At 44.8% G+C, this 14,176-nt stretch overlaps 1 protein-coding gene across 2 annotated transcripts in view; it reads left to right on the plus strand.

The window, feature by feature from the left end:
- KIRREL3 (kirre like nephrin family adhesion molecule 3) overlaps positions 1-14,176 on the plus strand; it is a 1,205,284-nt gene that overhangs the window by 1,130,012 nt on the left and 61,096 nt on the right. Inside the window, exons 12-13 of one of the 2 annotated variants that reach the window (XM_084803705.1) lie at positions 1,183-1,381; positions 6,355-6,390. In XM_084803705.1, coding sequence (XP_084659831.1) covers positions 1,183-1,381; positions 6,355-6,390 — 235 coding nt within the window. The remainder of the gene's footprint in view (positions 1-1,182; positions 1,382-6,354; positions 6,391-14,176) is intronic. The other variant, XM_084803706.1, reaches the window with a different exon arrangement.

A 14,176-nucleotide genomic window follows, 5' to 3' on the forward strand; every position in this document is an offset into this window, starting at 1 on the left:
ATTGTTAAGACATTGATATCCAGTCTTCAAATAAAAACGTTCAGGGCAGTTTATGTAACATTACATTAAAGTGACATCAATAAAATGCAAGTCAGCACTAGACCAAAAACTAAAAGAGCAGATAATGCGGCATAAAGCAGCCTTCTACAACCTGGTGCACATCAGATATTTTAAACTGCAGTGCTCAGCATTTCTCAACACTGGCGATATTGGCTGGAGCCGATTGGTGTTGGCTCCAAACATCTGGAAGGCACCAAGGTTGAAGAAGGCTGGCATAAAACCAATGCATATTCAAAGCTAAAAGGTGTTGTTGTTTTTAAGATTCAGGACAGATTAAAGAAAGGACTTCTTCACAAAGCACATAGTTACACTATAGAATTCACTTTCACAAGATGTAGTGATGGCCACCAATTTGGATGGCTTTAAAAGGGGATTGGATAAATTCCTGGAGGATATCAATGGCTATTTGTCCTGATGGCTATATGCTACCTCCAGTATCAGAGGCAGCATGCCTCTGTACACCAGTTGCTGGGGAACACGGGTGGGAGGATGCTGTTACACTCATGTCTGGCTTGTGAGTTTTCCATGGGCAGCTGGTTGGCCCTGTGAGAACTGGATGCTGGACTAGATGGACCTTAGTCTGATACAGCATGGCTCTTCTTACGTTCTTATGTTCTTAAGCCTGGGGAAATAAAAATAAAAATATCTTCACCTGGCATCAAAAAGATAACCATGTAGGCACCTGGAAAGCCTTCCTGGGGAAAGCATGCCTTAGGCAGGGTGCCACTACTAAGAAGGCCGTCACCCCAGTTGCTACTTGCAAAGTCTCATTTGGGGGGGGGGCAACCAGAAAAGACTAGCAGCTTCTGGCAATCATTTTAGTGCAAGGGTGGGCAACTTATGGACGTCCAGATGTTTTGCCTACAACTCCCATTGTCCTTCACCATTGGAAATGCTGGCTAGGGCTGATGAGAATTGTAAGCCAAAACATCTGGAGGGCCACAAGTTGCCCAGCCCTGCCTTAGAGAATAACTAAACACCAACAACATTGCTTAGCATGTCAGATTTCTACTTATTTGATGTTATTCATAAGTAAAATATGAACAACTGATGCTGAATTTCAAGTGGAAGAAAAAATACGATGACCAAACATAGCTAAGCACAGCCTTCTTTGATGTCTAGGCCTGGTCCTGGAAGGAGAATGTCCTGGAGTCAGGGACCTCAGGGCGATACACAGTGGAAACCGTCAGCACGGATGAAGGCGTGATCTCCACGTTAACCATCAGCAACATTGTACGGGCTGACTTCCAGACCATTTACAACTGCACCGCCTGGAACAGTTTTGGTTCAGACACCGAGATCATCCGCCTGAAAGAACAAGGTGGGAATTGCTATTATGGCATTTCAAATCCAAAAGGGGTCTTCTCTTGGAGTGGGGTTGGGTGGGTAAGAAACAGCAGCTTGCTGAAACTGGGAGAGGGAGATGTGTGAAAGAGAGACAGGGGGAGAGAGGAGATATGTAAAGTTGAAAGAGGATTTACAGTGAGTGTATCTGGGGGTTCTTGGACTCATTACTGTGGAATGACAAGAAGCTACATCATGCGATCTTCAGCTTCAGACATTACCACAGTGGTACAGGGAGGAGATGGAGCAGTAGCTTTAATGTTGCTAAGATACTGTCAGATGGATACCTTAGAAGGAAATTGCAAGGGTCCAAGCACCCAGGTGTACTGGCCAAGCAGTAAGATACTTTGGCAAAGAGCAGTGAAATGAGAAACGGTCTGTGATAGCTGCACCATTTGATGACAATGCAAAAAATGTAAGCGGCATTGATCAGTTACTGCGCAACCCAATCCGATCCCATTCCTCCTGCTGCTGCTGCTCCTGACCCGCATCCTCTCAAGCATAGGTCTGAAAAGGAAACCTTTGAAAATTAAACAGGATTGAGCTCATTTAGAATTCCCCAGCTCATAGAACAAAGGGCTTGTCCCTATATTCAACTGTTCATGGTTAGCACCTCCGCAACATTGACACAATCCTTTTCTAAATATGTGCGTTACTTCTTCTTTTTCCCCAAATACTTGCTCTGCCTTTCATAGGAAAGGAATTACCTGGGCTATGAAGCAGCTAAGTGCCAGGACACACAGCAGTTGTGCCTTTCCACCCTCTTTTTGGGGGCCACGGTGGCTTAGTGGTTAAGACGCTGAACTGCAGACCGGAAGGTCGGCAGGACAGCAGTTCGAGACCCGAGTGCCGCGTGACGGAGTGAGCTCCCGTCTTCAGTCCCAGCTCCTGCCAACCTAGCAGTTCGAAAGCAAGAAATTGCAAGTAGATAAATAGGCACCGCCTCGGCGGGAAAGGTAACAGCGTTCCGTGCACCTCGGTGTTCAGTCATGCCGGCCACATGACCACGGAAGCGTCTTCGGACAGCGCTGGCTCTTCAGCTTAGAAACGGGGATGAGCACCGCACCCTAGAGTCGGACACGACTGGTTGGGGACACCTTTACCTTTACCTTTACCCTCTTTTTTACTCTAGAATAACCAAAAGGGCCTGATCCAGATTGGGACCCTAGCATGTGTGTGTGGGGGGGGGGGGTTAACAGAGTCTTTAGTATTGGGGGGTAAGGGCATGCCTGCAATATATATTGCCAAAGAGTAGTTTATTTGCTTTATTGGATCACTCTTTTGCAATATGAATTGCAAGTGTCGGGGACCCAATATGGATCTGAATTGCAGTGGGGAAAAGGGTTAAAGCCCCCATACCTCACACTAGGGTCACAATCCAGATTGAAGGTCCTGCACTTATTCTAGAGTAAAAAGAAAGAAAGAAAAAGACATTGCTGCTAGCTACATCTTTAAAGTAGCGTGTGCTTTGGATCTTACTTGTAGGCTGGTTGTGCATAGCTTGTTCTGATTGGCTCTGCAGCAAGGCAACCAGTCAAAACCAGCCAGAGCTCTTCCACATCCAGTCACCCATGGAGGTACAAGGCACTGTGGCTGCATTCAAACATTACATTACTGATCCTCCGAACCAAGGTTTGGGAGATCAGAAGCAAACTAGAGCAGCCTTCTCCAACCTGTTGCCCTCCAGATGTGTTGGACTGCAACTCCCATAATTCCCAGTCAGCTCACTGGAAAATGATGGGAATTGCAATCCAACACATCTGGGGGGCACCAGGTTGGAGAAGACTGAACTAGAAGTTCTCTAACACTCCCTCCTCTCCATTTCTGTCCCGTCTCTCACTTACCTGAATAGAATGTTTCCTCAAAGCACAACTGGCAAACTGTGGCTTGAGCAATCCCTCCAAAACCAAGATGGCAAATCAGAGCTTGATCCTGGTTTGTAATCCCAGTTTGGAGGGATTGTTAAAGCCACAGTTTGCTGATAAGGACATCATGGCGAATTCAGCTTGAGGAAATCAGGATGTGTTCTCAGAGGAGAGGAAGGGAGGAGCAGCACTCAAGCCTGTCTCTCAAATATTCCAAGTTCTCTCAGCCATGGTCTGGAGGATCTGAAGGGTGATATCTGAATCAGGCAGTGGTTGAAGAAAAGAAATGGGCACTGCCCAGCCACAGCTGTCAACAAGGCTGCTATCTTGTGTACCAGCCTTCCCCGACTCAGTCCCCTCCAGAGGTGTTGGACAGGCCCCATCATCCCCAGCCTCACCAGATGACAGCAGGTGGTAAATAACAGCCTTCTTAAACCTGGTGCCCCCAGGGGTGTCAGACTACAGATCCCATCATCCTAGCAGTCTGACACCTCTGGAGGGCTCCTGGTTTGGAAAGGCTGTTATTTATTATCTGTTGTTATTTAGTGAAGTGTTTCCTTTTCTTTTCTCCTCCTCATTTCACCAATAGCACCAGGGAGAAAAGGGGGATTTGGACACACACACACTTCATCCCTGAAAGGTGATTCTGGCTGGAAGTAACTATACCTTTAAACCTCTCCCTCTCGACCTAATGCTTCCCGCCACTAATGACGATAAAAAACGACAACCCCAACCCATTAATTCATCTGTCCTTCAATGCATTACATAATTTATACACAGCTGCAGTCTACACTTGAGAGTATAATCTGTAAGCAGCAACTGGAAAGGCTGTGTTCTCCAGTGATGCAGCAGCTGAAAAACAATACCGAGTGGGAGGAACTATTTCAGCAGAAGCTGAATGCAGATGAAGATGTGCGGGATGTTCCAAGCCACTGCCATTGCATCCCATTGCTTTGTGCCATCATAAGCATGCAACATAAATGGGATGCCATTCTTAGCATGACCAACCAGCATGGCTACTTAAAGCTTCATGCCAAGTCCCCCAATGGAAAGTTTTTAATAACCGGCAAAGAGAGCACCTGAGATATTGGTCCTGCCTGCCTGAGACAAGTGTCAAGAATGAATTCACATAGAAGACACTAACTACAATTCAGACTTTCTTTGGTGGTTCTGATTAGGGCTGAGCTGAAAGTTCTCCAGGTGTGCTTTTTGGTTTGAAAATTGTGGTTTGGGAAAACACCCTACCCCACTATTTATGCTATCTTTTTCATGACTGTTCACAGTCACTTTTTCCCACTTCACTGCTGCTTTAATGGCCATCTCCCCTCCCCACCCCCCTCCATTTCATTCCTCCTCTAGTGATCCCAGCCAATCATGGATCATGGATGTGATAACACATGACACTGTGTAGCCAATCAGATTTAGCTATTGGCTGATGTCACTAAGGGTAAATGAAGCCTATTTGGAGTGAGGGTAATCCTTCCTATTCAGGTCACATGGGTTATCCTAGCCACAGGGTGAACACTGTCATATCACTTTTACAATAATCCGTAATGATCACTGGGGGGGGGGGTCTGTCAATTTTAACAAAGATTTTGTTTTCATTTTTTAAAAAGCACCCTTCAACTCAACCCTAGTAATAATTTTCCCTTCTAAAAAGGGGGTTGAGGCTGGATGATTCCCAGAAGGAAGGACAGAATTGTGTCTGGAAGCCCTCCAGCTCCATCCTTTTCTATTAAATGCTAGGGCAGGCAGGTGGATTGTTCTCATTAAGCTCTGATTTATAGGCAAGACTGCCATCCAGATTAAATTGGAACTAAATGAACTTCTTAAAAATAGCCTTGGGTTCTGTCCAGTGCAAATAAACTGAGTGGCTTGCTTTCCAGTCTCCTGCCTAAGCCCAAAAATGTGGCTGGGCCTGGCTAGCCAAAGTGAATCCCAGCAAACAGCCCTGCATGGGGCGCTCAGTTGACCACACAATGCAGAAAAGTGCCATTAAAGACAGTCTGAGTTGGGCCATTGCTCTGGGCTCTGTCCATCAGTGTGTAGCACTGACACCGAATGCCATGTCTGTTTATAAGAGCAACTGCCTGTCTGTCAGAAAATGCAATCATACAGATAAAGCATATGGTTCAGCCCTCCCAGGACAGTACCTGTGTGGACTGCAGGTGGGGCATTGCATGTTTGAGTGCTCCCCTCTATTTATTTATTTTAATCATCTAGGTGGAAAGCTAGATCATCAGGGAGAAGGTTATGCTAAAACTCTTTTCCATGTTTGTTTTTCACATGAGGAGCATTTAAACATGCAGTCCTCCCCACCCGCCCACCCCCAACACACCCCCAACACACCCCCAACACACACACACACACACACACACACACACACATGCACTTTGAACCTGAAGAGGTACTATGCTGTACTCATGTCCCAGAAGCATTCTCCTCCAAAGCATATACCTGAAATCTTTCTGCCTGGAAATCAGTGGGGTAGTGGTAAATTTCGAAGTGCAAGCACTCATCATGACAGTCTCCATAACCATGCCCCCAAGGAGAGTCCAAAAATGCAGGCAGTTACGTCGATCCATATCAACAAACCAGTTCTAGCAGTTTTCATCTCCACCAGGTCTTTGGTAAAGCGAGTGGGTCTTAATTGCCCATTCAAGACGAAGCCACCCCAAAATACTTTACATTACAACAAGGGACAATATAATGTTGCTGGGAAAATTAATTTTCCCCCAGCTACTGCAAGGACTGCAGCTAAACTCAGAGGTAATAGGGAATTCTGGGAGGGGTGGCAGAAGACATCAGCATCCCTGCTAATGAAAAAGCGCTGGTGCTGTGTCCCTGTGAGGCTCCACTACACCACTGCTGGAAATACTCATAAGGGTCTTGGGCAAGTGTTTACCTTGCAATGGAGAACTCTAATGCTTGTCCCAAATAGGGAGGTTGTTCCAGCAGCTGCCCATGGTGTACTCCCATACATCATTTGATTTAAGAAGAGGAAATGGGCAAAAGAAAAAGAAATAACTGACATGCACAGTTGGGCTTTGGCAAGGCTGTAGACACTTGCTTTATTTTCAAACAGGTACGGAAATGAAATCAGGAGCTGGTATGGAAGCAGGTATGGAATCATGAGTGAAGGTGACTATGTGAATGGCCCCCGAGCTAACCCCAAACAAACAATTAAGACACATCTATCCTTCTTTAAAAAGGAAGGGTCGTGCGAGGTAAAGGGATGCCTTAGAAAGGAAGCGTGGTTTCAATAAAGACCCCATCTCAGCTTTCAAAATCTGTAGGCTCGAATCCAGGGGTGTTGAACGTCTTTTAGCCAGAGGGCCAAACTCCCTTACAGAGAAGCTCTGTGGGGTCTGCATTCCAGTGGTGGGTGGGATTGAAAGCAAAACAGGGTGGGCCCAAAGGCAAAAGAGGGTGAAGCCAAAACACAAAAAATACCAGCATATTTTAGCTTAAAACTCTTACTGCCAGGAACTGGGCCTTAGGAGAGACATTTCAATCTTTTAGAATGGGGCGGGGAGAGGGGAAACTGTGCACATCCAGGAAACCACCAAACAATCAGCTGTTTGGGGAAAGGGAGTGGGACCAGGGGAAGAGAGCACTGCCATTTGGGAAACCTCAGAGGGCCAGATTGGGACCCCAGTTCTGCACCCCTGTTCTAACCAGTGGCTTTTTTGGTATCTACCTACCCTCTCCCTATCTCAAATTCTCCCCATCTTTCTAAGTGGAGTATTGCTAACGTTCACGCTCCTGCAGTTTAGATGAAAAATTGCTACGGATAAGGAAAAGGGATGTGTTGTCCATACTCCCACAGCTGGAAAATTCCCATGTACTTGCTGATCCAGCTGCCTAGGAATCTGACGTATTTATTCATCGATGGTCTCTAACATCTGATGCTGATGTCTCAGTGATGCTGATGCTGGCACTTAACAACTGTATGACAGTCTGGCATTAAGCAACCCTTAGCAAAATTAAATATGAGGTGTAACCTACCCTTATCATACATGGAGTAAAATAACAGTGGCCATCTCAGAAAGAGACATGAATGATGGTGGTCTTCCTCGGCAAGCTTGCAGGAATCCATGGCCCATGGAAGCAGCTCATTGCTGACTGTATTCCCCATCCACTCAGTCCTCAAAGTGCTGTCCATAAGGCCTTGACTGGACATATCCCACGGGGAAGTCAAGGTGGCAGTGCAGCTGAGCCAGTCCCATCGCAAGGTTTATTTTGCTTACTAAAGGGCACAATCCTATGCATGTTTAGACAGAAAAAAGTCCTACAATTCCCAGCATTCCCCAGCCAGCCATGCTTGTGCCCTAAGTTGACCATTTTTCTGACTATCAACATTTGCTATCAACATATCTCCACCCCGCTGACCCAGTCACACTGTAAGCAACCCTCTCTAGATGTTGTCTCCACCACAAGCCATTGCTGCTTATTGCACCCATTTCCATGCACATTTGTCAGCAAGCACACAACCCCACCAGCATCAACGTGTTCTCACTTGCCTCTGGATCTCTTTGTGTGTTCCCCCAAAGCTTGGCGTTAGCACTTTGTCTTCCCTGGTCAGCATGCATTCCTTGGCTCTTTCAAACGGGCAGGCAAAGATGTTTTTCTACTGAGGGCCACATTCAGGGTTAATCTGTTAGGGGCTGCATGCTGGGAGAGGGGGGCAGAGCCAAAGGTGAGTGAGGCCACCCCTTCTCTGTCTCTGTCTGTCTCTGTCTGTCTCTGTCTGTCTCTCTCTGCCACCACCTTCTCTCTTCCTTTCTCACTCCCTCTCCCTCTCAGTAGGCTACCAGGGAAGGGCAGTTTGCTCTTGCCAAAGGTCTGAACTCTGGTCACTTGCAGAGGGCTTTTGACATTAGGCCATTGGCCACATGCGGCATGAGAGGTGCAGGTAGTCCACTGCTGTTCTAGAATGAACAAGAAATTGCAAAGGTTCTGACAAAAACATCTCTCCATGGTGAACTTCCACCCTCCATATGAGCTTTGCCTATAATTAAATACTTCCATCCCAGTGGGTGCAGCATTCATTCAGTACACACACACACACACACTATGCCCCCTTCAGCATCCTTTGCAGTCTACCTCATCCCTTTGTGACATAGACTGGCCAGCCGTCCTCACTGCATACTGTTTCTGAGCAACTCCATTGCAACACTCTTCTGAGTCCTACGACTGAACTAGCTGCATGTGACTTTTGATGCATCCACAGAGTTGTACACACCTAGATGTGACTAACTAGCACCTGAGTGGGGGCAATGAAGCTGATACAGCACTCAGGTTGTCCAAGGGGTTGATCAGGGTTTTGAACATTTGCAAGGTGAGAGGTATCCAGAGACAATGTTGAGATCTCACTGAGATGTCAGTTAGGTTTGCTAATAGACTGGAAATGCTATGAAATCCCCTCTAGTCAGTAAATAGATCCAGGAGGAGTTCCTGAACAAGAGAGGAGTCTGGTGCTGTAAATGTGTGAAAGGCAAAGTCTGTATTGCGCAGATTCAGTGAGTGTATATTGGCTAAAGACCTGACTTCAGAGAACTATGCCAGTCAAAGTACAAAGCATTGCATGAGGTCAGTGGTTCCCAGCCTTGGATTACTAGACGTCATTCGACTATAACTCCCATCTTACCTACCCAGCATGGCTAATGATCAGTGATGATGGGACTTGTAATCCAACTTCTGGGGACCCAAGGTTGGGAAAGGATGGCTAGATGAACCAATGGTATAACTGTGTAAGGGTGGGCGAACGACCGATGTTCAAGATCACTAGGATGCTCCAAACATCATCTCAGCCACTTGTCTCACACCTGATTCCTGTTTGCGGTCACTGCTCGCTCTGCGTGAACAGAAAAATTGCCCAAATTGAGCAGTGATTGAATGTGGAATTTGCTCAAATTTCCACAGATTTGTGCAAATTTCCTAATTTGCACAACTTTTCTCCATAGACTAAAGTGGGGCTGATTCAGTCTAGAGGGGAAATTTGGGCAAATTTGAACCGAGAAAGTTGCACAAATCAAATGTGAGCATATGACTGGTAATTTGTGAACATTTTTGGTGGACACGTGCTCACACTCACATTTGGGATTTCAAACATGGCATGCTCATATGTTTTGTGAGAAAAAATGATATTCACATGCGTCCCTATCAATGTGTACGGCAAATATGTTTTCAATCCTTTAAAGTTAAGCAGCCATAGTCCTAGCCAAGAACGATGAACATCATCTATCAAATCTATATATCAGCAAACATCTGCACACAAAGAGCTGAAACACATGGAAAGAAACCACGCACTGAATATCTTCAGGGCTGGGTAACGGTCCAGTAAAAACACACCTGCCAACCATTGTCATTTTAGTGCATTAGCACAAAGCATAGACGTACGGGAAATTGACAAAGCAGGTACATTCTGTACTTGCTGCCAGAAATATGAGTTGTGCCATGCAGATTGTATAAGACTCCATCTCACAATTGCCCTCATCGGTGCTGTGGGCAGGCAAAGACAAGCGAGGGCCAAATGCCATACGCTTGTGCTTCGGCTGCTCATTGAGATTTACACAGCGTGGGGCATTTTAATAAGAATGGATGCTGTCATACTGCTGTAATAACTAATCTCACATTTTCCTGTATTAGGAGGGAAGGAAAGAAGAGTTGGCTTCAATTGTAAGGGAAAGCAGTTTTCAAACTCAATTTAATGATGTCAAACTCAGAAATTAGCCTGATGGCATCACAGAACCTCAAGCTCCATATAGCATCAAGATGAGACCAAGATAATGAAATCCTACATTGCAACACCTTCCTTGCTAGAAAGGAACATTTGTAGTGATGCAGTATTTCACATATTCATTCTGTCTTCACGATTTCATGTTAAATTGGCTCAGTTTGCACTGAGAATGAAGGTGCGTATGTGTCCTTGTCTCTAACTACCACCAGTCCCACAAATTCCAGCTGTGCTCCAAAAATTCCAGCTGGGATCTTTCTGTCTGTCCCCATAAGCAATAATGATAAGTCTATGGATGTGAACTACAAATCCAGGAAATTGGGAATGGGGGGTAGTGCAAAAGAGGACTTATCCTTCATTGAGTCCATACATAAATTAGGAAATGATAAAAGAGCATCAAGCACAACTAGGGATGTAGGGTTTGGTGAAATTGATTCCATCTGCATTTCACGAATTGTCAGGTGCCTTTCGTTCCATCATCCACTCATTGGCAGAATCGTATTTTTTCCAATTTCCCAAATTTGTGCAAATTCACATTTGTGCAAATTCAAACTTGCAAAAATGCACAAATCCCCCCTCAAAAAAATCTGCAAATCCCCCTCCCCCAAAATGCACATTTTCATGCTTTAGCCTATGGGGGAAATGTGCATTTTCATCTGTTTTGTTATTGTACATATTTTTCTGCGACTAAATTTGTGTAAAATTTAGTAGAATTTAGAAGTAAAACTTGCTTCTGGAAAGTAAAAAGAACTGGTCTACAAGTCCACAAAATCCATGTGACTTGGGAAAAGCTGGCCCACTGCAGAATCCACAGGTCAGTTTCACAGAAGTCCAAACTTATTTGATTCTGTTGCAGATTTCTCTGACATCCCTAAGCACAACAGCTCCTACAGGAGCAGGAAATAAATTTCTGATAAAGATAAAAACGGCCAGACTGCCTGACTTTCCACCTGTCCGTGACAGTCTAAACCAGGGATAGGAAAGCTTCTTTTCTGTCAAAACTGACTTGGGGGTAATGTGTTGGAGGGCTCATGCCGTGGATTGGCTGAAGCCATCAGAGAGCAAGGTCAGAGCCAAACACTGGTGTAGTGGTACATTTTAAAGTGTAGGCACTCATTTGTAAATTCAGGTAGCTGAGGGTGAATGAAAGAACTACAAGATGTGAATCTTCTAAACAAAAAGTAATTCTATACATTTGAGTGAGAGGACTGCAGAAATAATTGGAGTCAATTTCCATCTCTGCCTGCTGCGTCATCATACAGTAAGTAATGCAGTACCAGGGCTTCACACTCAGATTGTCATTCTTTACCTTTTGAATCTGGCAAGGCACCATAGACCTATTATATCCTATATAGCAGAGAGGTTGAAATTCTTTCAACCTGAGAGCCAAATCCCATTTCAGAGTTCTCTGGGGCCTCACTCCACTGGTGGGTAGAGCTGAAGGGAAAGCGGGCAGGGCTACAGTACCAGTATATTTTAGATTAAGTGCACGATCCTATGCATGCTTAGGCAGAAAAAGTCCTACAACTCCCAGCAGTCCCCACCCAGCATGGCTGGCTGGAGAATGCTGGGAACTGTAGGACTTTTATCTGTCTAAACATACCTAGGATTGCACCCTGAATTTCTTACTGTCACTAACTAAGCCTTAAAAGAGGTATTTCAGGCAGCCTCTTAGAGTCACATAAGCCAGGAAATCATCTTTTCAGTGGTGATGAGGGGAAAAGGAGTAGGACCAAGAGAAGGTGGCATGGCCCCAGAAGAGAACCCCAGAGGACCAGACAGAATTGATTTGGCACCTGGGTCTGAGATTCTGAACCCCTGCTACATAGGAAGATGAGGTCCATTTGGAAAATGGAACTGAAACCCGAGAGGATTGTGAGGCTGATGTCAACTTGACTGTTCCTTCTAGTTTTCTTCCCATCTTCTGCAGCTAGAGCAGAGATGAGTCCAACTACATCTTCTGTGAAGCCAGGGGTGGGCAACCTGGTGCCTCTATGGGTGGTTTTGACTACAACTCCCATCCTCCCTGACCATTGGCTATTATGGCTGGGGCCAATGGGGGTTTTAGTCCAAAACATCTGGAGGACCCCACGTTGCCTAACCTTGCATTAAGCACTCATTTTTACAAAGCATACTCAACACAGGCCATTTTTTCCCCTCAAGAGAAAGCAGCCATAAAAGGCCCTGATCTGGATCAGGGCTTCAGCATAAGGGGAGGAAGGATTTAACTCTTTCCTCTCTATGCCAATTTCCTCTGAAAATCATGTCATCTTTCCCCAGCCCCACTGTCTGCTATTTGCCCCTGAAGGTGCTATTTACCCAGAATGAATTCATCTGTCTATTTCAGTTTCTCGTTGTTCCATTCTTAAGTTTGGTGTATTCTGAACTTTGGGGGAAAAATTCAGTTTACATAAACATCTATAACATGTTTTTGTGCACTTTTCAGCTAATACAAGCATTTTTGTACACAATTTTGCCTAATAAACACATTTTTGTAAGCACTTTTCCTAATGTAGTGCATTTTTGGCTGTTAATTTCACTAATATACAAATTTTTGAATGCCCTTTCCCATGATATATCCATTTTTATGCCCAGTGTTTAATTAGAGAACTCCATTACAAAATTTGGTGAAGTGCAAATTTTGAAGGATAACTGAGTTTCGTTTCACGTATTGTTTTGAAACTGCAACATTAGGAAAGTTTGCATTAAAATGCGAACCAAACAAATTTCTCCCCTGTCCGCACTCTTTATGCCAAACAAAAAATCCCCCAATCTCAGGTGGGGAGACTTACCAAATGGACTAGAAGTGACCATCCCATTCTGACTATGTAAAAACAAAACAACAACAACAACAACACAGCTATGTGCAAATAGAAAACAGATATTGAGTGATGCAACAATAAGCTCCCCAAAAGAGGAAAGGGGATCTCTGCAATTCCACAGATTCCCATTTTTAAGTATTCCATTTCCTCCCATGTAACTTAGGTGGAGCCTGCCAAAGCCAATGAGGCTTCCCTGTTGGCAATTAATACATTATGTATCTGCCCAGTGCAGCATTGAAGGCGGGGGTTAATTGGGATAAAGAGCAGCTATATTAACATGTGCCAGAGAAGTCAGAAATGGCCTATAGAAAAAAAATCAACAAAACATAACAAGAATGCTGGGCCATATTCTATCTATCTATCTATCTATCTATCTATCTATCTATCTATCTATCTATCTATCTAATTATGACATCCTTTCTCTCTAACACCCCCTTTTCTCTCTCTCTCTCTTTGACACCCCCCCCCTCTCTCTCTCTGTGACACCCCTCCCCCCCTCTCTCTTTGACATGTCTCTCTTTCGCTCTCTGTCCGCTTCCCTCCCTCCCTCCCTCCTCCTCTGCAGCCAGTGGACTGCTGGGGTAAAAACTGATTAGACTGCCAAAGGTCTGAACTGCTCTCTTGCGGAGGGCTTTTAAATTAAGCTGAAGACCACATGCAGGCAGCCACCCTTGACATATATCACACATATACAAATGACAATGGTCCCATTCTAGCAACAGCTTGAGCAGTGTGTTCCCTAATCTCAACTTACATCACTCTCATTATTTGAGTCGTGAGATGAATTCTGTTGGGTGCATCAGGCTGGGTTTAGCCTCCAGTTCTGCCCCCAGAACTGTTTCCATGCAATGCAAAAATCTGTGCATTTCATCCACTTCCCAAGAAACTTATGGCAACACTCAGTTCATTATCCCATTTAACCCTACCACCACCACCTCTTTGTGGTGTTGGTTATGCTTTGTTATTCATATATATTCATATATACCAGTTGCTGGGGAACATGGGCAAGAGGGTGCTGTTGCGCTCGTGTCCTGCTATTGAATTCCTGGTAAACAGCTGGTTGGCTGCTGTGTGAACAGAATACCGGACTAGATGGACCTTTGGTCTGATCCAGCAGGGCTCTTCTTAGGTTATATACTGCATTTATATTCTCAAAAAGCTTACAAAAACATAACATAAAATTGCACTAAAAACAAGTTACAATAAAAACAGCTCAATTATCAATCAAAACCAAGACTAAGAGAAAATAATGCAGTATTAAAAACAGGGAGATAGAAGTTTAGTCCACCGTAAAAGCTCAGTTTCGGCTTGCCTGAAACTTAAAAGGGAGGGAGCAGACCAAATCT

The sequence above is a fragment of the Heloderma suspectum genome, chromosome 6, assembly GCF_057233095.1.
Source record: "Heloderma suspectum isolate Gila_16-S chromosome 6, 16-S_ref, whole genome shotgun sequence".
Lineage (NCBI taxonomy): Eukaryota > Metazoa > Chordata > Lepidosauria > Squamata > Helodermatidae > Heloderma > Heloderma suspectum.